Raw genomic sequence first — 25,378 nt, 5'->3', positions numbered from 1 at the left:
CACAGAATGGTTTGGGTTGGAAAGGACCTTAAGATCATCCAGTTCCATGGCAGATCATCTCCACGGGCAGGGACACCTCACACTAAACCATGTCACCCAAGGTTTTGTCCGACGTGGTTTTGAACACTGCCAGGGATGGGGCATTCACCACTTCTTCAGCCAACCTGTTCCAGTGCCTCACCACCCTCACAGTAAAGAACTTCTTCCTTGTATCTAACCTGAACTTCCCACTTTGCACAAGTAGGGGCTGACAATCCCTTGATTTACAGGGACTGGATTGAAATCTTCTTTCCTCTAATGCATCAGCCAGCCTTCAGGTAGGAGAATGCCTCAACCTTGAAAAGGTGAGCCTGAGCTGGATGCTGGAGCACAGAGGAGCTGCCCCACAAACACATGACATTTTTATTACATGGTACAACAAGGAGGCACTTCATACCAGGTCGCAGCTTCCTGACTCACAGATAGTCCAGGCATGAAAGGCTGGACTTCCCCTACAGCAGACCTACCAAACAAAGGAGCTGGGACGTCTTTTTACACTCACCTCCAAGATGTCTTGGCGTCCACTTCTTCCTTCTGGGATCCAAGATTTCACACGAGTCCTGTATTGGGTCTACAAGATTCATTTTTTGTGGTAGTCCTGCTATGGACTTTCTTCAGGCCCAGCCAGCCTTGCTCAGTCCTCAGGTTCCTGTGACAGGTTTTGTGATGAAGACCATTTCTTTTCAGAGAAGATGCTCTTTGGGCACAGGCACTCTCAGAAAGAGGGGACAGCAGTGTCTGAGCAAAACAATGAGCAAAAAAAAAGTGTCCTCAGCAAAAGGTGGGCAAAAGCAAGCGTAATGCCTTAAACTGGGACACCAATACTCTGTTTCTAGTTCTGCCACTAGTTTCTAGCCACAGAGATTTTTGTCAAGTCACCTAAAATGAGTAGCAATTAGATACTTTGGTGTCACAGTGCAAAAAGAGCTGTTTTTCCCTTTATACTTGCCAAGGAATAACACCACTTTCATCCACAGTGGGAGACACATACTGCAAGGACCTCAAATACCCCACAATGAACAGAGTCTGAAAAGGGTGGGTACTTAACCTAGGAGAGAGGAACACTTGTTATGAAAACCCTATATGCTCAGTAATCCAAAGCTGCTTCATTCCACTGAGAGAAAACACACAATCTCAAGGATTCATTGCAAAAGCTACTACATAATGATAACAAACCCATCTGCAAGTACTCAGTCCCCCTCAGCTGTCCAGCTCCACTCCTTCAATTATATCTCCTTCAATTATATCTGCCACTGCAGACCCTTGTTTTATCAACCCCTCCAGCCCCTTGCAGCTCCATCAGCTGGTCTCCTGTAATGTTACCCTTCTTGCTTCTTCTGAACTTGAAGTACCAACACAACACAGCAAGGGCCAGGAGAAGGATCAGCACCAGTGGTAAGTACAGAATGAAGTTCAGCACTGATGGGGATAAGCAGGTTCTAGACAAAATGGTTGACTCTGGAGAAAAAAAAAAAGGAGTGAGGCCCCAAGTAGTTTGAGTTTCTCTCTGTTTTTCTATAGGTTATTCTTTTACCACTTCCCCTCAATCTTCAATACCTATCAATTTTTAAGAATTTAAGACCAGGTTGGACAAGGCCTTGGGCGATATGATTTAGCATAAGGTGTCCCTGCCCACGGCAGGGGGATTGGAACTAGATGATCTTAAGGTCCTTTCCAACCCTAAGTATTCTATGATTCTATGATATAGGCTGCCTGAGGAGAAGGGGGAGAGAAACCATGCAATTTGCTTCAATTTCTTATTTTGGAAGGTCAGATAAAGCCCTGGTTTGTTCAGCTGAAATTACTCCTGGTTGTAGGTATACTGGCATATGACTATGTCATTGCCCCTTGGCAATTGCTCAAACATTTGAATTTGTGATCCAGAAGGGCATTTTGAGATACCTGCATCACTGAAGAAACACATATGCACACAAGAGAAAAAGAGAGAGAACGAACAAACACCCAGCTGATCTTCGCAGACTCACAGACTGGTTCAGGTTAGAAGGGCCTTTAAAGCTCATCCAGTTCCAACCCCTTGCCACGGGCAGGGACACCTTCTACTAGAGCAGGTTGCTCCAAGCCCTGTCCAACCTGGCCTTGATGCCAGGGATGGGGCACCCACAGCTTCTCCTGGATTTTGTGAAAACCATGAAAACCACTTGTCAAAAACACACCAAAAATGGAGGAGAATTTTTCAGCAGTTACGAAGCAATTTTAGCAGTGGTTACTCCACCAGTAATGGATCACAAGAGACAGAGGGAGCTGATGAAGGAGAAAAATCCAAGTGCTAGAAGGAGCCATGATGGACAACAGCAGGAACAAAACAGGAGGGGGATGAAACACTGTCAGTCCCTCCCTATGCAATTAAATCCAGATTAGCTCTGCTGTAGTTGCAAACACATGTGAATAGGCTCCATGCCTGCCTGTGCCAGTAGCCGGCACAAGGGAAGGGTCCCCTGAGCTCTTCCACAATGGTCAGTACAGGTAACTCGTGCAGAAGTATACACACATGTAGGCACACAACTCTATCGTTGCACTGGTCATGCACCCAACTCACCCTAAGAGGACAAAGGCTGTTTTTAGAGACCTCACTGGAGACGGACTTGCCAGCAAGAAATAATTTTTTCCCCAAAACAGTTAAGAGTTCTGGTCCCAATGGCACATGGTTTGTGCCCATGGTCTCACAGAGAGCACACAAGCCACAGAGCACTGCAGACATAAGTGCACTGAATGGTACCCTCTGGACCACATACCTCACAGTCAGAGCCCTCCATATCCCATATAACCACAACCTCCAATGTTTACAATGCCAAGCACCTGGGTTTCAGCCCTGGCAGATCATCAACACTGGGACTCACTGCCTCGCCCACCAGGCCCATAGCACATGTCCCTCAAAGGGCTCCTCTTCCTGGCTCCCAACATAACTCTGGTGATATCCCCAGCACTGATCCCCTCTGCAATCCCTTAGCAAGCCTTCCTGGCCCCACGGCACCTTTGCCATCGCAGCCAGCATCACTAATGTGGGATGAGGAGCCCCTTCCACCCAGCAGCATTACCCATCAGGATGGTAACGAACTGGATGTACTTCAAGTGTGCCAAGATTTGCAGAAACCAGTCCCTCCCCTCACCCTGTTGCTGCCACTCCTGTACCCAGCAGTGGTACAGCCCAGTGTCACCCCGCTCCATGCTGTGCAGTGTCAAGTTGAAGTCATTGGCAGCAGGGTGGCGGAGGCACAGCCTCCCTGCCAGGCTCTCCCGGGGGTACTGGACAGAGCCATTATGGTGGAGGGTGAGCAGGGTCCTGATGCAGCTGCTCTTATTGCCCCTAAACCATGTGGCCAAGAAGCAGGTGGTGGGCAGGCGGGCACCCTGCAACAGGCAGTGCAGCGTCACCTCCTCTCCCTCCCTCGCCAAGATGATGCGGCTGGTTTTCTCCAGCTGCAGCTCCTGCCCTGAAGTAGGATGTGAGCAGAAAGATATGTTGAGTTGCCATATAAATGCGTCTGTCTGTGCCTGCAGGCTGATGGAAATCCTCTAGCATAAAGTGTGTGGAATTGGGATGGCAAGAGCCTCTGCAGGACACCCACAGACCCCTTGCTCCATGAGGTGTTCCCCTCCCCCAACATCATCTCTGCCCCCTATTCATAACCCCCTGCTGTAATAATTCCCACCTACTCCAAATATGTGATAGGGCATCATTTAGACAAAATGCTATTTAGGAAGCTGGAATTCTCTGATCTGCTTTATTTAGAATTGCAACCCAGTGAGGCTGAGAGAGGGAAGTACTGATGCAGGGACACCCAGCATGCACCTCAGCAGTGCAGCTCTGAAGGAGGGAGCAGCTGAGTCTTCAGCCTTGTTCCCCACAGCAATATGCTGCAGGGTAAGGAAAACTGAATGTCTGGCTTCAAGATGTTCAGGAGTACCAGAAAAGGGCTTCTTCTCTATTCTGAGCACTGACAACCAACAAAGCACACCTCATGCTGGAGGAAAAAGAAGATGCCATGATTCACTCTGTTATGAAGCATTAGACAGCATCTGCCAGTGGCAAAAATACCAGCTTGTCTGGGTTGGGAGGATGTAGTAAATCCCCCTAATTCCCTATTTCCCTTCAAGAGGCACTGATGCCTCCTGCATCCCCAAGTTTCAGATCCAGCGCAGGAGCCACTGCTTTTCCCTAAGCCCTGCCAGCTTTGGGGAGGCCCCATAATAAACTTTTCCAGCCTCCTCCAGCAGCACTTATACAAGGGATAACCCTCTGCTCACCTGGGAGCTTGAACTCCAGTGTGGTCCTTCCTGATGCTTCCTCTGGGAGTTTGTACTCAATGGCTGTGTGTCCTGGGTTTAGCAGTAGCAGTCAATTTTTCTCCTTCTTGGTAGCTCGTGCAGTGCTGTGTTTTGACTTCAGCCTGGGAACAGTGCTGATAACACTGATGTTTTCAGTTGTTGCTAAGTAATATTTACCCTGACCAAGGACTTTGTGAGGCTCATGCTTTGCCAGAGAGGAGGGGAAGCCAGGGGGAAGCAGAGACAGGACACCTGACCCAAGCTAGCCAAAGAGGTATTCCATACCACAGCACGCCATGCCCGGGGTGGGGGGTAACTGGGAGTTACCCGGAAGGACACGGGCTTCTGGGTCAGACTCGTTTCTCGGCAGGTGGTATTGTATTCTCTTCCCTTGTTATTTTCTCTTATCATTGTTGTCGTTGGTGGTAACGGTGGTGATCTGTGTTGTACATTGGTTGCTGGACTGTTCTTGTCTCAACCCATGGGAGTTGCACCCTTTCAATTCTCCTCCCTGTCCCTTAGGGAGCAGGGAAGGGGAGAGCCCATGGGGGGGGGGGGGGGGGGGGAGTCGGTCTCGATTGCTTCCAGCCAGGCACCACTTACTGGGAGTGAGTGAACAAGCTAACTGGCTAGGGTTTAAACAATGACACTGTGTCAGCACCGCCAGCAATTTCCACAGAGTGATCTTCTGTAGCCACCTGCCCTGGGTTCAGCAGTAGCAGTCATTTTTCTCCTTTGTGGTAGCTGGTGCAGTGCTGTGTTTTGACTTCCAGCCTGGGAACAGTGTTGGTGAAGCTGATGTTTTCGGTTGTTGCTAAGTGATGTTTACCCTGACCAAGGACTTTGTGAGGCTCATGCTGTGCCAGGGAGGAGGGGAAGCCGTGAGGAAGCAGAGACAGGACACCTGACCCAGGCTAGCCAAAGAGGTATTCCATACCACAGCACGTCATGCCCGGGGTGGGGGGTAACTGGGAGTTACCCGGAAGGACACGGGCTTCCGGGTGGGACTCATTTCTTGGCCGGTGGTATCGTATTCTCTTCCCTTGTTATTCTCTCTCATCATTGTTGTCGTTGGTAGTAGCGGTAGCAGCGGTGCTTTGTGTACATTGGTTGTTGGACTGTTCTTGTCTCAACCCGTGGGAGTTGCACTCTTTCGATCCTCCTCCCTGTTCCTCTGGGAGCGAGGAAGGGGAGAGCCCCAGGGGGCAGGGGGGGGGGCCTCTATTGCTCTCAGCCCGGCACCACTCACTGGGAGTGAGTGAGCAAGCTGCCTGGTTAGGGTTTAAACCATGACACCACCCAAAGCTTGCTTTCTAAAATGGAGAAACAAAATCATCATGCTGGCTGCAGCTGCCAATAAGAAGATGCTGGAGAGGAAGGCTGGCCTGAGAGGCCCACTGAAAGAGAAGGGAGAAAGAGGGTGCTAAGAGGACAAAGACCCAATAAGGGATGCTGTAACTGGGTGTGTGGGAGGAGGGAAAGAACAAATCCACACACCCTTATTTGAACTGTGGCAGGGAATCACCTGGGTGCTGCTGGACAGGGAAGCAGCAGAGGAGCCTGGGGGACCAAGGGGCTTGAACATAAGTGTCACACATAAGTGACAAAAACAGCACATCACTTTGGAGGCTGTGAATAAATGTCTTAGCTCAGAGAGACTGCAGAGCCTGAGTGGGTTTCACGAACAGTTGCCATCTCAGATCTTTGCTGTGGTTACTAACCCAAACCCAAACCCACACAACACAGTCCTGAACATCCGTCGTGATTACACCCAGCAATTATTCAATTTAGCAGTGAACACATCAGGAGAGGAGAGCTGTGGTGCTGCCTGCAGCTCTGCCCCCCTAGCAGGGTACATGGCTGCTCCTGGTTTGAGACCCCCTTCCAGCTGCACACCACCTCTTGCTAACACCTTTCCTACTCCTCCAGCAACAGAAAGGCTGTGAACCAGTCTCTTCAAAGGGCCTCCAGCTACCTGTTTCTCCTCAGCTGAGATACCACCTCTGCCAGATGAGGCCAGCAGTCAGGGGAAGAGGTACACACAGGTATCTACCTGTGGGTAAATAGAAATGACTTGGCATGAGACACCATCAGGATTTTAAGTGAACATAGGCTGAGTTTCCATTCTTACATTTTCCTTTCTACCAGCTGAGCAGCAGGATGCCCTGTGCCATGGAGGACAGGGGCAGCCAAGCTCTCTTAAGCTCATTTCCTGGGTGCCAGTTCAAGTACACACACTGAGATGTCCCTGCAGAGCATCTCAGCCCCTGCCCTCAGCCACAGGCTCAGTAGGGTGCTCTTCTCTGCAGCACTTCCCCAAGGGATGTGATGGCAGCAGGTTATGGAGAGGGACTGTGGACCAGGAGGGAGCTGTGGCTTCTCCTACAGGGACTGGTGGGGAAGGGAGACACCACAGAATAAAGTCCACTCATGTCCCCTTTCTTCAAGCATTTCTTCTCAAAACTTGTGCAATCCACTTCAGAGACCATCAGTCTCTTTCTTGAGACTGGTCAATGCAAAATATCCCAACTGATGACTCCTGACACCCTGTCTGCCAACAAAACCTCCCTGCTCACATCCACTTATGTTGCTCATTTCTCTTTGCACCCTATTGCTCTTCCTCCCTCTTCTCTCCACACTGCATACACACTTTTTCACCAAAAGGTTGACAGTTTCTTCCACAATGGGACTTGCACAAGCCCCAGTACCTGCTTACTACCTCACTTCAGCAGAGACGTCCACTGGGATGTCTAGGAGATTGCCACTCCCAAGGGATCAGCAAAGTGCTGCCCTGTGTTTCACAGCGCACATTTGCTGCTCTGAAGAAACAAGTAAGGGCAAAAAGCAGAAAAGATGGGAAAGCAATCACCATAATTAGAAAGCTATGCAAATTCAATCAGATCAACACACATCGTGATCAAGCAGGCTTGAGTGCACTTATGAACCAGATGCAAGTTGGTATCTTTGGACTTCAGCATTTAAAAGCATACCCAGCCCACAGCCAGCTCTAAGGAAGCACAAAACACCAGAGAGGGACACTGGGCATAGTCCTGGGCAGCCTACTCTAGGTGGCCTTGCTTCAACAGGGGCCTTGGAGCAGATGACCTCCAGATGTCCCTGCCAACCTCAGCCACCGTGTTTCTCTGACAGGTGAGCTGATCACACTGGGAAAAGCAAGAGATTTGGCTCTTAACTTCAGCTGCTCAGTACAGAGGAATATAACACAGCAGCCTCCTGATGGCCAGGAGCTTTATTCAGGGACACAAAAGGGAGGGCTGACACTGTGGCTTGAGTATGGCCTGTCCTGACACCCGCAGAGACAGAAAATAGTTGAGAAGCAAAAGCTACTAGAGCTCAGAGAGAAGCCACAGGAACTGCTGGGGTAAGCACTTGACTTTGATGAGGAAAATTGCTGTTACATTCTCAGAGATCACCTCAAGAGGAAGCAGAGTACTTGCCATGAATCTAGCTTTGTTTCACCCCCAGCTCTCCTCTTGCTACCACTAAAGATCAATTACCAAAAAGGGCAAAGCAGCTGCCTCCATGTTGCTTTGGGACAGAAAGACATGCTTTCCATTTCTATTTAATTAACTGAGAGTCTCTCACTGCTGGAGCTGGGGGAAGAGACTGTGGACATGGCTGTGCCTCATCCCATTGCTTCTAGAGCCGGCCTCCTTCCCAGAATTACTTCTCTCCCTTCCTAAGTTTCCTTTGCTGGCTCATGCTGCCTGAGACAGCACTAGAGCCAGCAGCCACCTCCCACTGTGCATTGTGCCCTCCCAGTTATCAATATCTTTAACGGCATTGCAGCTGCGATACCTTTGGAGCCAAATGTAGTATCTCTGCTGCTACTGTCTCCTCTGTGCAGATGCTCTACAATTACACCTGCTTATCTTTAGTGCCGTTTAACCACTAACATGCACTCACAGGCACTATCTGTTGTCACCCCCAGCCTCAGTACACCCCACAGACCTCCTGGCCCTGGGTGGCTGTAGCTCAGGTGTAACACAGAGCGTCCCAGCATCCAGCTCTGCAAGGGCAAGGAAAGAGCAGCAGTGGAGCAGGAGGGAGAGCACCATGGAAACAAACCTGAAAAGGGAAGGAAATGTTACCAGCTTATGATACCGCAAATCCATGAATTGTAAAAAAACAAAACAAAACAAAACAAAAAACCCACAGAAAATACATAATTTCAGTTCACTGGGTTGCAATTCTGAAAATCCAAGGATTAGAGGAAGGAGCACTTAACGCACAAAAAAAATGAGCAACAATTCTCCTTTGCTGGCAGAACAGACAAGAGGGGAATAAAACCCAAACACATGTTCTCACACCCGCCTCCACAGGCTTAGAGGCTTTGGCTGGGATACCTCCAGTTCCTCCACCAGCCCCATCCGTGAGCACAGCAAGCTGACACCATGCAGCAGGGAGCAAGCACAGGGAGGGTGGGCTGGAGGGCCCTTTATACTTGGCATAATCTGCAAATAAATAGGCATTTTCACTCCCCAACACCAAATTCGCCACAAAGAGTATTGTCAGGAGCTGTGGGTGCTGAGGAAGAAACAGGACAGGCAGCACCGTCTTTTGCAGCCCTGGGAGGTGACTCTGCTAGGGACACCCCAGCCATCACTGGTCCTAGATGCCCCAATCATGTTTGATGGATTTGAAGTTGCAGAAGAGGAGACCTCTGCTGAAGAAGCACCTGAGGCACTGCTTACCTGGCAGCATCACCTTTATTCCCACAGGATTGGACTTGGTGGGGGCTGCTGGTGGCCCCAACAGCAGGGTGTTCTTCCTCCAGACCTCCACCTCACACAGGTATGACCTGTTGGCACTGTGGATGGGCAGCCTGAAGGAGATGTCAGCCTTCATCAACAGAGCTTTCCCCTGGAAGTGTGGCTGCACAGTCCCACAGGCCATGGTGCTGTGGTCCAGCTACTGATAGTGGCCCCCGGACCGGCTGGGCTGGAAGAACCACCTCACAGACACTGGCACCTCCCTAAGGGTATAGTTAGTGCTCACTTGGCAGATGAGTTCAAAACTCTGCCCATATCTGACAGTGACGGTTCGGCTTCTCAGCATGGCGTACAGACCAAGACCTACTCGGGAAGAGAGAGCCTTTGGCACCACGACAGAAATCCTGCCCCATGTCACCCCCCTTCCTATGCAGGACATCCCCACTGCCACAGCCACCTCAGCCCCATGGCAGCCAGCACTCCTGCTGCTCCTCTGCCAGTGCCACTGTCCCATGGGTTGTCCTGTGTTCTTCCAGCCCCACACCGACCCTCCCTCTCTCCTGCCTCACCCCCTGCTCTCCCACAACCCGGGTAACCCTGAGTACCCTCTCTTCCAGGCTCCCCAGTCCCATCCTGCAAGAGGGAGCCAGGGATCCTCTGCTGATGCTGCTGCCCTGTTTGGACCAACCAGTGCGCTTGGAAGTGCAGCCCAGCAATAAGAAAGGAAAACCACCCTAAATCACAGCCAAAAGCTGCCTCTCCATAAAGGCACACATTCCAGCAATCAAAAGAAACGCTGTGGGCATTGTATGCCAGGGAGGTTAGCATGCAGGGAGGTTAGCAGCTCTGTGCACAGACAGGAGGGCAGGAGAAGAAATGCGATGACTGCACCAGGGGTGTCTCTCTGACAAAGGCCACCATATGACACAGCAAGTGCATTTGTTGAGCTTAACTACTAGAAGTAATTATGCTGCTAGAACAGATATTTTGTATTTTAAGCTAAGGGACAGTCAGAAAGACCTCCTGAGCAAGCCATTGTCTTTGAGGTCTCTGCATTTTAGCTGTTCTGTCCCAGTTGTCCTTCTGAAAACATGTCACATGGAGGACTTAAGCACTCTGCTAGAAATGGGGGTAATTGAAGCATGCCAGGGCCAAGTGATCAGCCCCAGGTCATCCTGCAACAGCAGCAGTGGAGCTTAGAGCACAGCAGACTTCTGTCCACCCGCTTCTCCAGCCTTGCCTCCAGCACATACAGCTTGAAAGCCCAGAAATAGGAGTGGCCTAACCCTCCCATGGAGCTGACACTGCTGTCTCCCTCTCCTTTATCCAGCTCTGGCTTCAGGACTACTGTCACTTAACAGCCATACTGCCCGCCGTCATCCTCATCTAACATGCTGGGGATCACCAGGGTGAAGGCACCAGAGTTTGCTTTCTCCAGCCGGAGGCTCCCCCGAATCCTGCTGTCCTGGTAGGTGCTGCCCAGGCTCAGGGTGCCATCTTGCTCCATGGTGGTCACCAGCAACCAAGGACCTGGGTGCTGCAGTGGCAGACACCCCACTACACTAACATAGGGCTGATGGTTCCTTGCACCTCACAAAGCAGGATCAGGGCACCTCCTGCCATGACCTGCAGCGTGCTAGTGGACATGGACAGGCACAATTGGCTCTCTGCAAATAACAGTTACCAACTTGGAGGGGAAGTTGTTGTGCTCCTCAGAGAAAGCCAGAGATACTGCAGCATTAAATGGAGAGACTAGATAAATCTCGATAATAGAAACAGAAAGGAGTGCCTTTCTTGGGACACGGATACATAAAGAAATGTTTATGAAATAGTCTCAACAGGCATCTCCTGATACGTTAGAATTGTCATCATACAGCTATGACAAGAAAACCAAGAGTCTCCTGCACATCTCTCAGAGTGGTTTCTTACAAGCAATCCCTCCAAAACCATGAAATCACCCTGATGGAAATAGCAACGATTCCCCTCATCCAGAAGTACCTGCTCTGCTGGGTCCATCCCATGATCCTCAGAACAGCAACAGGCATTGCTCACAATTTTCCAAAGACACAGGGAGACCAAACCTCCTCAAAAATCTGTACCTATTTGCCCCAAAACATTGCAAAGAGCCTAAGCTGTAGATTTACACTTTATTGAGAGCTGCAGCATTTGTCATGCTAATGTTTGCCAGAAGCAAGTGCTTTTTACACTATTATCTACCAAAACCTATGGCACATTTGCGATTTTGCTGTAAACAGCATGTGTGTTGCCCCTACCAAGGTAAGGCCAGACTTGAAGTGTTCCCTAGTCAGGGATTATTGCAGGCTTTACCCAGAAGAGCAGCCACTAGGATTTACCAACCTCTCTGCTTCACATTCACTTGGGTGCCTGATGACAGAACAGTGTGGATGCTGTGAAAGTCTCCAGGAGTCTTCACCTCCGAAACAGAGCAGCAGTATGTCCCATTGTCCTTCAGCCCCACCTCATAGACAGTGAGGACATAAACCATATTGCTTTGCTTGAATGCTTGGAGCTGCCCCAGCTTCTCTCTCTCTCCTCATATTCTGCCTCCAAAGACAATACCCCATGGTGGTCAGCCTTGGCCACTTCCATGCTGTTGAGGAGTCAAAGCACTTGAAAGTGCCTGCTGTTGCTCTTCTCAGATCCCACCAAGCAATTTATCTGCAAGGCATCACCTTCAGAAAGGGAGTTTTCAGCAACAGCAACGTCCATGGAGATGTTTCTAGCTGTGGGTAGTCAAAAGCAAAGAGTGTGCTAGGTGGCCCTGCTCATGCTTTTCTCCTGCCTGGCAGCACTGATGGCTGCGCAGAGGGAAATGTGAGGGAATTCTCTGCTGAAACAGTTTTCATAAGAAAAGTCATCAGGATGGAAAACTTTGCCCATGGAGAGACAGCTGCCAGGCACTAACCAGCAATCTCAGGTGGAGGAGGCACCACAGTCCAGTGGAGCTAAGCTCCCCTCTTTACAGCAGAGCACCCCCCAAGATGGCCTTGGGCCACAGCCACCCCTGGCTCAGCTCAGGCATCCTAACCCAGAGGCATCATTTTTTTTGGGGGGAGCTGCTCTGTCTCACTTCCTGGAGCTCTTCTGTTTCATGTGACAAATATCCCTTAAGCCGGAAAGGGGCACAGAGGGGCTTTACCACTCAGTGGTGTTTTTAATTCTGCTGTCTGTAGAAAAGGTGAGTGGAGGTCTGGCACTCAAGTTGCTTGTCTGAATCTGATGCTGGTGGTCCCACACGCTGCAGCCCTCACTGGCTGCTGCAGGATGTGGGCAACAGATGCTCCCCAAGATAGAGAAGTTTTGGGGTAGTTCCACAGGAAGCAGAAATATCAAGATTTGTAACAGCACGCGGAAGTTGGAGGAAAGCAAGAGGAGGTGGAGATCATCTCCTAGGTTCCTGCCCTGTCCCTCATGCTGACAAGCAGCAGACGTTGAGCAAAGAGGGTAGCACCATGGGGAGCACAAAGCCACCTTCTCCTTGGCAGACCCTCTTGGTCAGTCAGCTCCACCTGAAGTAAAGACCCAGTCTCTGGGTCCTATGAGGGCCTCAAAGCCTCTGCCACTAATGCGCTCTGGTTCCCGGCACTGGTCTGGCTGAGGAGTGGATGCAGGCAGAGACCCACAGGGTGCCCCAAAACCTTGTGCCATGACCCCACACAGCAGTGGCACAGCCAAAAACAGGGGTAGGGCTGAGCTCAGACTCCATGGGCAGGCAGTTTGGTCCACAACACTCCATCTCCTTGGGTCACTGTAGGGTCCCCCATGTCTAACAAGGGCAAGGCTATGTGCTGTAGCTTGGAGGTAAAACAGAGCAGCTCCCAGAGTGCCACTGGAAGGGCTTGAGTAATTTATTGAAAGCAGAGTACCCTGTGAATTTAAACACTGGTTCATAAACAGTTTGCAAACAGGAATCCCAGCCACTGCAGATGTGTTTTGCATTCCCAAATATTTGTTGGAAAGTTTATAGAAACCAGTGGAGTGGTTAGCCATGGTCAGAGTGGTCACTGGCTGCCGCTGTGGTGGGATGCTCAGCCCTGCAGGCTGGCCTCTCCCATGGGACCATGCTGACAGGATGGAAGGCTCATACGTCCGTTGCTATTTACCCCCCAGCAATACCAGCAGCTCTAATACAACCGCCATGTTGTCCTCTTCCCACTATCGCCTGCCTTATACCCTTAACAGCTACCACAGGGCAAACAGTAAACTCTGACAAGGTTTCTCTACTTCTAAACAATCCTGTGGCACTGGTACCCAAAGCCACACTGGTCATGATGAACCCTCTTGAATAAGCAGATGGATGCAGGAAAGCACACTGATTGCTATTGCTCTCCAGGCAGCAGCAGATGTGGAAAGCCATTGCTGCAAACAGTGTGTAATAAGGGGAATAAAGCTGTGCCAGGTTTTAGGAACCAGACTGTTGACAGTGTGAGACTGCACTTTGCTTCCCTCCCTCAGTACCTTGCCTTCCTGAGTCACAGACAGGATGCTTGGTCCTTCCCTTTCTTTGGTTTCCTGCTCTGCACCCTACCATGAAACACTGGTTTCCCTCCTTGCCCCAGCTCTGCAGCCTCCTTCATCTTCCCTGAGGCATGAGAACAGGGTACACCACATCCCCAGACAGGTTTTCAGTGAAAGACTTGCTCCCGTTTTACTGCATATGTTAAAGGGTGTCAACTAGATGCAGACTTGTCTTGGCTGCTTTAAGGTAAAACTTACTTGTGAGAAAGGGAGTTTTTCCCTTCAACTGGGCACAGCTACACACCCACAGCTGAGGGAAGAGCAGGGAAACAACTGCAGCCAGCAAAAGGCATGTGTTCAGATGAGTGGCAGCGAACACACTGTAACCATCCCAGGGCAGTGGGGAGAGAGGGATTTTCTTATTGGCCCTGGGAGATGCAGCACAGAATCTGGAGATGCCAGGAGCCATAGAGTCATAGGATAGTTTGGTTTGGAAGGGACCTTCAAAACTCATCCAGTCCAACCACCCTGCAGTGAGCAGGGACATCTTCAACTAGATGAGGTTGCCCAGAACCATGGAACCAGAGCCATGGGAAGCTGCTGGGCAGAGGGAACATGAGGTGCCTGGCAAAGACTGGTGTTTGGGAGGACAGGCAGCACTTGCAAAAGGCTGGTTTTAAGCTTTCCTATTTTAATCCACCTTACACACGGTAGCAAGTCTAAGTCTCCTCCTTCTAAATACTTCATATTACATTTTCCTAAAGCATAAGACAGGAGTTAGGTGCACCTTCTTCAAAGCACAGTCTGACCCACAGTTCCATTACTACCATATGTGAACTACTAGGAAGGGACACATAGATGGTCTAATAAACAGCAACACCAGTTTCTCTGAAAGCCAGCAGACTGGTGACAGCATGAACAGACAAGGCTACTGCTATAGAGCCTTAAATCCACAAAGGAGTTGGAATGAACATGTGAGCTTACAAGGACCTTACCCTGGCTCATGATCACCAGCAATGTCCTCCCAGATATCCTTCCACATCCCATCAGGATCCTCAATCCACTCAGCTTTCTCGCAATACAGTTGCCCTTGGTCAGACAGCTCCGCTCCTTCAATGGAGAGCTTGTATGTGGTGCTCCCAATCTTATTCAGCTGCACGTTTCCCACCAGAGCCCTCTGCATGTAAGAGGGCCCTGGCTTCAAGATAAAGTCCTTGGAGAGGGTGAGGACCTCCTCAGAGCAGTGCTCTCCTGCTCCATGAAGATGGTACCAACCAATAGAGAGATGTGTGTTGGGCAGTGAGCTTGGACACCTCTCAGGTGAGCTCCACCTCATCCCCTTCGGTGCAGGTGAGGACCTGCGGTGCCAGGGAAGCACAGAGGGTGTCTGCAATCACTGAGCATGGGGAAGAAACAGAGAGCAGATGGTCAGAGGGAAAATTGTCTCTGGGCCTCAATGGGCAACGTGCCAGACACTACAAAACTGTGGTCAAGCCCTAATGAATCAGTCTGGGCTGCATCAAAAGGAGCGTGACCAGCAGGTCGAAGGAGGTGATCCTGCCCCTTTACTCTGCTCTTGTGAGACCTCACCTGGAGTATTGTGTGAAGTTCTGCTGTCCTCAACATAAAAACGACATGGAACTGTTGGAACAAGTCCAGAGAAGGGCCACGAGGATGATCAGGGGACTGGAGCACCTCCTGTATGAAGATAGGCTGACAAAGTTGGGGCTGCTCAGCCTGGAGAAGAGAAGGCTGCGTGGAGACCTCATGGCAGCCTTCCAGTATCTGAAGGGGGCCTATAGGGATGCTGGGGAGGGACTCTTCATTAGGGACTGTAGTGACAGGACAAGGGGTAATGGGTTAAAACTTAAACAGGGGAAGTTTAGATTGGATATAAGGAGGAAATTCTTTCCTGTTAGGGTGGTGAGGCTCTGGAATGGGTTGCCCAAGGAAGTTGTGAATGCTCTGTCCCTGGCAGTGTTCAAGACCAGGTTGGAAGAGGCCTTGGGTGATATGGTTTAGTGTGAGGTGTCCCTGCCCATGGCAGGGGGGGTTGGAACTTGATGATCTTCAGGTCCTTTCCAACCCTATTCTATGATTCTATGAATCTGACAGCATAGGAGAAATATCTTTCGTAGTTGATTGACAAGGCTTTCATCAGCTGATGCAAAGGTGTGTGAAGTGCTTAAAATCTCAGCAAGCAAGAAAGCACAATGAAGCTCTTTGCAGTACCCTCTTTAGTCAAACTATGACCAGTACTAATTAGGCAACCCCAAAGAGATTAACATCCAGCCCCTCACAATCCCAAGTGCAGACTGGTACACCACTAGCATAAAGAGAATACAGGGATGAATACCAAGGGGAATTACTACTATAGCATCAAAGAATACCGGGTTGGAAGAGACCTGTCATGGTTTAAGCTCAGCCGTAAATCACGCAGTCGCTCTCTCACTCCCCCCACCCCCTTCCTTCCCCTGCTCCCTGAGGGATAAGGAGGAGAATCGTAAGAATGTAACTCCCATGGGTTGAGATAAGAACAGTCCAGTAACTGAGGTGTAACACAAATCACTGCTGCTAACACCAATAATAATGGTAACAGAAATAACAAGGAAAGAGAATACAACACCTCACCACCTGCCAACTGATAACTCGCCCCCGCAGCACGACGAAGCACCGACCGATACCTCCTCCAACCCCGCAGTCCCCTAGGCCTCCCGGGTAACTCTCAGTTACATCCTGGGCATGACGTGCTGTGGTATGGAATACCTCTTTGGTCAGTTTGGGTCAGGTGTCCTGTCTCTGCTTCCTCCTGGCTTCCCCTCCTCCCTGGCAGAGCATGAGGCTCACAAAGTCCTTGGCCAGACCAAACATTTGAGCAGTAACTAAAAACATTGGTGGTATCAGCACTGTTCCCAGGCCAAAAGTCAAAAACACAGCACTGCACCAGCTACCAAGAAGGAGAAAAAATAACTGCTACTGCTGAACCCAGGACAGTACCTACCCCTTATTCCATACCATTTACATCATGCTCAGATCCCACATTTTCAATATACCATCATTCTTATCTCAGTGCACTCTTATCTTAGGGCATGGACCAATCCCTATAAAGCTGCTGAGTCCATCTGGTCCATGATGTCAGGCTCCATCTCTTGTAACAATCTTTCAGAGCAGGAAAGGCTGTGTGCAGTGTTCACATTCGTGAATAACCTGGGCAATAGTGTCCGTTACCAAGTCCACCCCTTGATCATGATTCCGTCTCTATGTTGCATCTCTGCTGCGATGGCCTGAAGTGTCATGGGCCCACCAGGTTCAAAATAATTCACCCTCCCCTTCAGCAGTTTCTGCAGCTTGTTGATTGGGACTCCATACATCTGCCTTCCATCTCCAATGCTTCCAAAGCATGGGAGGGGCCCCGTGGACTAGATACTCACCCGTACTGTCCCACACACCCTGCCACTTATGACTGTCCAGCCTTGGGGAAAACCTCTTGGTCCTCTGTCCTGGGTTCAGTGGTAGCAGTCAGTTTTTCTCCTTCTTGGTAGCTGGTGCAGCGTTGTGTTTTGACTTCCAGCCTGGGAACAGTGCTGATTAACACCGATGTTTTCAGTTGTTGCTCAGTAATGTTTACCCTGACCAAGGACTTTGTGAGGCTCATGCTCTGCCAGGGAGGAGGGGAAGCCAGGAGGAAGCACAGACAGGACACCTGACCCAAACGGACCAAAGAGGTATTCCATACCACAGCACATCATGCCCGGGGGGGTAACTGGGAGTTACCCGGAAAAACATGGGGTCTTCTGGGTGGGACTTGATTTTCGGCGGGTGGTATCATATTCTCTTCCCTTGTGTCGTGGTTTAAACCTTGTTTATTTTCTCTTATCGTTGTTGTTGGCGGTAGCGGTGGTGACTTGTGTTGTACACTGCTTGTTGGACTGTTCTTGTCTCAACCCGTGGGAGTTGCATTCTTTTGATTCTCCTCCCCATCCCTCTGGGAGCGGGGAAGGGGAGAGTCCCTGGCGGGGGGGGGACGCGGGCCTCAATTGCTTCCAGCCTGACACCAATCACTGGGAGTGAGTGAACAAGCTGTCTGGCTAGGTTTAAACCACGACAGTCCTCCTATATCATCGTCTAACCCTAGACAAGACCCAAACCCAACTCTGCTTAACTTCCGAGATCAGACAAAATGGTCATGGGTAAAACACACTGTATCAACATGCTGATCCCCATCACAATCAGCAGGCAGGTCCCAGGGGTAGCCAAAGGCCATTCAAAACCTTCAGAACTCTCTAACGATGCTGCTGTACTTGTCACTGGGGCTGGTGTAGCTGCTGTGCTTGCCGGCTCTCCCACCACCAGCTTCTCTTTTTCCGAGTCCAGATCTTCCTCCTCTGCCTTGCTGGGAAAGGCTGCATGGTCTCCTGCATCCTCCACTTGTCCCGGGTGCCCGAGGCTGGACTCAGCTGAGGCAGGTCCAAAGGTGGTACCTTGCTCTCTGCATCCTCCTGGGGCTCGGACTTGTGGGGCTCAGCAGGTGGTTGCTGGGGGATGCTCTCAGCTGCCACGGGGCTGGGCTCAGCTGCAGGGCTCAGCTCCTCCGCTGCCTCCTCCCGCTGCTCGGCAGCTGCCACCTTCCCCTTCTCAACCTCCCTGACCTCCTCCACTGGCAGCTGCCCCCTCCCAGCCTCCTGGTCCCTGGGGCCGCTCTCCCGGGCCGCTTTGGCCACCGCTGGCTCCCGGGGCCGCTCCCCCTCAGCTCCTTGCAGCCTCACAAAGACAGAGGAGAGGATGGGGGCCAGGACGGTGAATAGCAGCCGGACGGCCAGGTACAAGAGTCCACGGCCACGTCCGTCCCGCCCTGCTGCTGGAGCCCACCCATATTACAAGTCATTGCCATAAAGCACAGTGAGACAAGAACCTTAGCCCAAGGTCCCCAGCCAATAAATACTAACACAGCAAATACCGGCTGTAAGTAAGGTACGACATGCTGAAACTGTGAGATCAAGAGCAACAACTTTGAGAGCCAATAAATCAGCTTTGTGACGAGTGACTATTAATCAGAAACACTTAATGCTTTTCATGAACATGATTAGACACACTCTGGTCAGATCTGTCGTTATCTCAACCCTTTGTGCCCCACATTGGGCCTGTCGTGGTTTAAGCTCAGCTGTAAATCACGCAGTTGCTCTCTCACTCCCCCCACCCCCTTCCTTTCCCTGCTCCCAGAGGGATGGGGAGGAGAATCAAAAGAATGTAACTCCCACAGGTTGAGAAAAGAACAGTCCAGTAACTGAGGTATAACACAAAACCACTGCTGCTGCCACCAACAATAATAATGATGATAAGGGAAAATAACAAGGGAAGAGAATACAATCGCTCACCACCCACTGACTGATAATACTCAGCCTGACCCCGGCAGTGATCTAGCCCTTCTGGGTAACTGCCCCCAGTTTATATAGTGGGCATGACATGCTGTGGTATGGAATACCTCTTTGGCTAGTTTGTGTCAGGTGTCCTGTCTCTGCTTCCTCCCAGCTTCCCCTGCTCCCCGGCAGAGCATGAGACTCAGAATGTCCTTGAACGTTTGAGCAGTAACTAAAAACATCGGTGCTATCAGCACTGTTCCCAGGCCGGAAGTCAAAAACACAGCACCACACCAACTACTAAGAAGGACTAAAAATGACTGCTACTGCTGAACCCAGAACAAGACCTCAAGGATCATCTGGACCAGCCTTTCAGGCAAAGCATGACCTAGATGAGATGTCCCAGCACCCTGTCCAGCTGAATATTAGAAACTTTCAACACTGTGGAGTCCATCACTTTCATGGGGAGATTATTCCAATGGCTGATTGTTCTCATTGTGACCATACCATCATGTAACTCCATGGGCTCACAGTAGAGCCTTTCCCTTTGCCTCTCCCCCCTGTTACCTTCCCCTTTCCCTGCTGCTTCCCTCCATATGTGGGTATCATGCTTGGGTCAAGTCCTACACCCTGACCTGAGAGTACATCAACAGCTAACGTACTGAGCCTGAAAACTTCTGTCTTCTTAAGTGCTTAGCTGAGAAATGCTGTGGCTGAGTCAGGAGCTGAAGTTAAATGTCGGGCCATGGGACAGCAGAGGCTTCCTCTCTCTTCCCCTTGCCCTGGCTGGGAGGCAAAGGCCAGAGCAACCTGCAAGGGGACATGACCAGGGGTATGCCCAGCAGTTAGCAGCAATCCCACAGGGGGAAGAGTAATAAAATTTTTGTCCCCTGGTCCCATTAACCACCCCTTTTCCCAGCTGCCCCTCTGTCAGAGACCCAGAGATGAGCACTTCTTGTGCTCTTGGAGGCAGTGGAAACCTGACTGTGCCCCTGCCCAGCAGCAAGCAGGGCTCTCTTTCAGGACCCACCTGGGAGGTTCATCTTGGCGCTGTAACTCCCAAAGTACCTCTCGTCAGTGTTGGGCGTGTGGCACTCGTACTCGCCAGCATCCCGGTCCTGCAGGTCGGTGATGTGCAGCAGGACGGCGTCCCCCTGCACCCGCTCCACGTAGATCCCACGGCTGCGCACGCGTTGGGTGTAGATGGCGTAGGGGAAGGATGGGTCGACGGTGCTGACGATCTGCACCTCCCGCTCAGGGGCCGAGGGCAGGTAGATGGACCACTGGAAGTTCTGCTCCGACGGGCCCTGGTAGCCGCTCACCTTGCACCACAGCGTGATGTGGGAACCCTAATGAGGTAGAAGGGCCCCTTCTTAACAGTCACCAGCTGCTGGCCAGCGCTCAAGCCAGCTGGCAAACAGTCATCACACCGCAAGGGTATGTGCTGCCCAAGGGCTGCACACTCAAAACAGTAGTGGGTCTGGACGTGCAAGAGATCACAACTAAAAAGAATTGCTGCGCAATCTCATTCTTTGAAGCATGAAGTCCAAGGGACGTCACACCCCTTGCGACTGCAAGAACAAGTCCTGTTACAACAGACCTCTAAACTTTCCTGTCTCTACCACACTGGAATTCAAATGACAGATCAGATCACTACGGCTGGAAGGTTATCAAGCCTGCTTGTGGCAGGAGAGCATCTCTTAGCCAGCAACCAGGTAGAGACCACTGGAAGAAGCTTGTGGAGTGTTACAATTCAGAAGGCCAAGCACTCAGGTCCTGCACAGCAGGGGGAATAAGGGAGCAGTTGCCAAAGCTGTCCACTGCAAGGGAAGGAGATGCAATGCAGAAGCCAAGGGATGTGTGTAGCAGAGGGAACCGGCAGGCTGGGTGCTGCAGAGGTGCTCCATGGACAGAAACCAGGGAGGATGCGGGAGATGGGGCCAGCAAGGCAGAGGGCACCAGGAGAACCTAAGGGCTCCCCTCTGTTTCTGCCTGAAGAGGCTTTGGTGATGGCCACCCATGCACCCTCCCCTCCTGCAGAGCTCCCAGTGGTGACAATTGCTCTGTTTCAATGCCCAACAGGCACACCAAGCAAAACGCCCACTGGATGTGGGCACTGAGTCAAAAACCAGCCACAGAGACCAGCTCAGGGAAGAGAGTTGGTGGCAGCACAGCCTAAGGAACCCTCAGAAACCCCCTCCCAAGGGAAGGGGAGATGAAGTAGCCCCCTCCATGCTCCCCATAGCCACACAACAGGGGTGCTCATGTCCCCTCACCAAACCCCCGGGAGGGTCCAGGCTATTGCTTTGCAGTGAAAGCACACTGCCGAAAGCAGACCATGCCACTGCAGCTCTTCCCATGACCATGGAGTCAGAGCAGTGCTGGCTGAGCCACCCACCTGCAAATGTCTCATCTGTACTGAGGGGGTGCTTTATATCCCCCCCCTACCCCAGGAAAGCCGCCACCACCACTAGGCAGGACACTCACCCAGGAGGAGGAAGGCAGCTGGCAGGCACTGCCCCAGCCCCATGGAAAACAGCTCTGCTTGTGTCTGCTCCCAGAGAGGCGGCGGAAGGCTCTCACACAGTGGTGACAGCAACTCTTCTATTTTGAAAGTATCTAGGAGAAAGCTGCCTTGTGGTGATGGTTTCCTCTGTTCCTCTGTCAAAAATGTCGTTGCACCCAGTTGGGAAGCTGGGTGCAACGTAACATGCCTGTGGGAGGTGACACTGAGCACCCCAGCCCCATGCTGCAAGGGTGATTGATGCCCGAGGCTGTTGCTGCCTGGTGCCCAGTGGCTTTGCCTTTGGACAGCAGCTCACAGGCTAACCTTCTGCCTCATGACTTCCACTTTGTTCCATGAAACAGCTCACTCCTGGCTAACAGAGAGGGTGAGGGGTCAGGCCCCAGTGAGGAACAGGGGAAGATTTCTAGGGATGAAGCTCCCCACAGCTAGTTATTTTTCCACAGCTGCAGACAGCAGCATGATGCCATAGGTACAAGTTGGGGTGGCACAGTGCTCCCCAAGGATGGCTGACCAAGCTCTGCCTCAGAGTGCAGTGGGCAACCCAAGTGGGGTGCCTCTCCCACAGAACCCTCACCAGCCTGGCTACACAGGCAGGAGACCTTCTGTCGTAACAGCCATCCCAGCCCAGAAAGCCTATCAACTCTCAAAGGATAACCACGCACCAGAAGTCAGCTGGGAAAGCTCTCCTGTAAGCATATCCCATGGGTAGGCACCCATATTCAGGGGATCCTGGAGCAGCACTGCTTCCAGGGGTGGCAAGATCACAAGGAGCTGTGCTGGGAAGACGGGCCAGGAAGCTGCTGGCATAGCCCCAAAGGCAAGTGCTGTGGTTGTATCAGATGCTGTATGGCATCGTGCCATCAGCAGTGCATGGCCTGGGGCCAAGGACATGGTGGGAGGCTGATGGGGCACATTGTTGGCAGCCTCTAAGGCAAGGGACTCAAACCAGAGACACTCTCTGAACAGATTTGTTTGGAGCTGTTGTTTCGGTTGTGGGGTAGGTTTTTTAGTTTTTCTGTTCTTCCCCAGAAAGGATGACAGCACAAAGCATTTACCCCTGAGCCATGCTGCTCCCGCTGTGCTGCTGGGGTATCCACTGAATGACTAAATTAGCTCAGGGATTCACAAACAATAACCAACCGTAAAACAAGTCCTTTTGCTTGATCCCGTGGGACTCCTAGAGGGAATGAAGTTCATGTAACAAAAACAAACACAAGGTCCCTCCTTTCCCTGTTTAATAAACTGATTCATATGACAGCCTGAGGAGCCAGAATATAGAGGCTCCTCACTGCAAGGCTGGTGCCTCCATTAGCCAGCTCCACACCAGCACCACGCAGCTCTCCAGAGCCAAATCCAGTCTGGGGGAATCGGCTGCTGCAGGAGGCAGAGAGGTCCCTGCAGGATATCACCTGTTCCCTGCCACCTACCCTCTCTGGAATGAAATGGAGCAGAGGAGCAGCACTTGTTCTGGGAGAAGATGGTGCAACATGGGACAGAAACGCACGTACTGGCTCCTCAGAGGTGGTGAGCAGATACAGCAGAGGCTGGGAAGCAGTGGAGTGCCCCAGCACTTCTGCTGGTGATGGGGGCCCACACCCTATGGAAGTAGGACACAGTTATAACCCTGTGAAAGGCTTCCATTCCCTGTGCAGGATGAAACCCTTCTGTTTCAGAAGAAAAGGGATGAAGGGATTTGCTTTTCAAGAGCAACCTAACTGCCAGCAGTACCCCGGGGGATGATCCCGCTGACAGAAAGCCAACCTGCTTACCACTCTGGAGGAGGGAATAGCATCTCTGCTACAGCAACAGTGTAAATGGAAAGGAAACTTGGAGTTCAACCTCAGTGAGCTTCTGACAGTCAGTGTGCAGATAAACACACACAAGGGGACAGTTTAATTCCAAGTTTGCAACTCTAATGATGCATGAGTTGCTGCTTACATTTGCAATAGAGAAATCAGGAAGAATAGGATTGCCTGGCCCAGCCCTATCACTGGCAGTGATGATGCTCTGGAGACAAAACCAACAGCTCCTGCTCCCTTGGACTGTGCAGTCTAAAACTTACTCTCTTCCTCCCTGGGAAATCAGTGCAACCAGACATATGGCAGGACTATTAAACACACAAAGCAGGATGAAGGAAGAGGATCAGAGAATCCTTTACAAAAGATAACATTGCCATTAGAAAAATCAGGGAAGCCAAACACATAGAGAGAGAGAGATCCCTTTACCTTATTTTCCTGGGGATGACATCAGATGGGAAGTGAGCGGGAAATACGCATCTTGGACAGTTCAAAGGGTTCCTGTCTGTACCTACAAGGAGCAGAGGACTTGCTTCCTCTGAACCAGGCTTGGTGAGTTGAAGTGCTTCACTAGGGCAATGGTAATTGACTACTATTGATCTGCAGGCCCTAGCACAGCTTGGCTACCACCAGCACCTAAGCAGCAGGGTGCCACCATCTCCCACTCTAGAGCACAAGGCTGGAGGTCAGGCTGCCCACAGCACTGGCTTTGGCTTTCTTGCAGGTGATGATCCTCTTTAATTGCATGCCCCCCTACCCATTCTGTTCCTTCTGGATCCCTTTTGCAGGCATTCTTTTTTTGGATGCTGCTCAGTCACTTTGGGCCAAAGCTTCCCAGAAAAACACCCCCAAAAATGTAGCATGGAAAGTTTCCCCAAACCCAATGCAGCCAGGGTGGAGCTAGACTCTGCCCAGAAGAGCACAGCAGCAATCAGCAACATCCACAGTGACCTGGAAACCTCCTGGACAGACAAGTGCTGACCAGATGCCCCCTGGCACACTGCAAGGAGCCTGAGGAGGGATGGGTATAAGGCAGGATCACTCGATAGCAGGATAGAAATGCTACAGAAAAAGCTATTGAGGATGAAGGAGGCAATCCCATGGTCAGTGCTGGTTTTTAGGGGGAACAGGCTGCTGAGAGCCAAAAGCAATTAGGCAAACACAGGGGAGAGGCTGCAGTCAGATGCCCTGTCTCGCCATATTGCCCCCATGAGCTCCCTCATCCCATTTGGGTGCCTGACACTAGAGCACCTGTGGCTTCCTCTGCCTGCTGCCATCACATTTACTGCTGGCTTCCACGCAACACAGCAGAGGCCACAGCTAAACCCACCCGCTGGAAAGTACCAACAAATCCTACCTTTCAAAGGAAAGCAGACCTCAAACCATGTCTTGGGCAAATCTGGCTTTGCACAGGAAGTGCTTTCAGCCGCTGCCAAGGTTGCTTGCTCTGGGAGAAATAAAACCCAGCTTGTTAAAGAAAGGGATCTTCCATGAGGTTTTGACATTGCTATGCAACATCCCAAGTGAAAGCCAATTGCTCTGAGAGGAGCACAAGCTCTGTGGCCTTTGCCCAGAGCCATGGCTCTACCATCTCCTCAGCCCCATATCCAAGCCAGTCCTCAGCAATGACTCACCATCTGCATCTCTACTCACACAGACAAGCACCCTGGGGCTCCCCAAATACTGGAGCACAGGTGGCAAAAGAGCAAGAGAGTAATCTGAGGCAGCAAGGTCCCAGCAGAGGCTGAAGGGGCAAGGAGAAAACAGCCCTCTCTTCCTGGTGCCCCCTCACCCTTTGGCTTGCATAACCTGCCCTGGAGGGGAGCCCTGCTGCCCAAAGGCATTTTTGGAGAGGGAAGGCACACAGTGCCTGCTTAGTTGTTAGCAACTGGGTGCCATAGAGAGCTTCCTGAATTTCAGGCTGTTCTTGTGACCAAATGGGGAGGGGGGGTATAGTCCAGAGGTGCAGGCTACAGGTAAGCTCTCCAAAAATGCCTCCTCTGCCTTTGCTTCACAGATCTCAGGAGCCATGTCCCAAGCTCAGAAATGCCATTGCCACATATCCACAGTGACTGGGGAGGGGGACAAGGACAGGGAGGGATGGAGGCTGCAGCCTTGAAAGCAAAGGGTCTGGTGCCAGGCAGGGTAAGGGGATGCAGG

At 51.3% G+C, this 25,378-nt stretch overlaps 1 protein-coding gene across 1 annotated transcript; it reads right to left on the bottom strand.

Annotated features, from left to right (window-relative positions):
* Positions 1-153: 153 nt before the first annotated feature.
* Positions 154-21,425, bottom strand: CD101 (CD101 molecule). Its single transcript, XM_062614688.1, is given in 16 exon segments — positions 154-1,503; positions 3,102-3,573; positions 4,977-5,024; positions 5,626-5,639; positions 9,042-9,485; positions 10,282-10,299; positions 10,419-10,610; positions 10,613-10,726; positions 11,418-11,610; positions 11,613-11,803; positions 14,534-14,565; positions 14,567-14,827; positions 14,829-14,934; positions 19,926-20,246; positions 20,249-20,419; positions 21,383-21,425. Coding segments are annotated over 16 exon segments (2,847 nt in total). The 3' UTR covers positions 154-1,276.
* Positions 21,426-25,378: the final 3,953 nt, after the last annotated feature.

This window comes from Pezoporus occidentalis, unplaced genomic scaffold (assembly GCF_034315485.1).
Source record: "Pezoporus occidentalis ecotype Australia unplaced genomic scaffold, CSIRO_AGI_Poc_V1 ctg177, whole genome shotgun sequence".
Taxonomy (NCBI): Eukaryota; Metazoa; Chordata; class Aves; order Psittaciformes; family Psittacidae; genus Pezoporus; species Pezoporus occidentalis.
The sequence above is the reverse complement of the archived record's forward strand: the minus strand, read 5'-3'. Positions and strand labels throughout refer to the sequence as shown.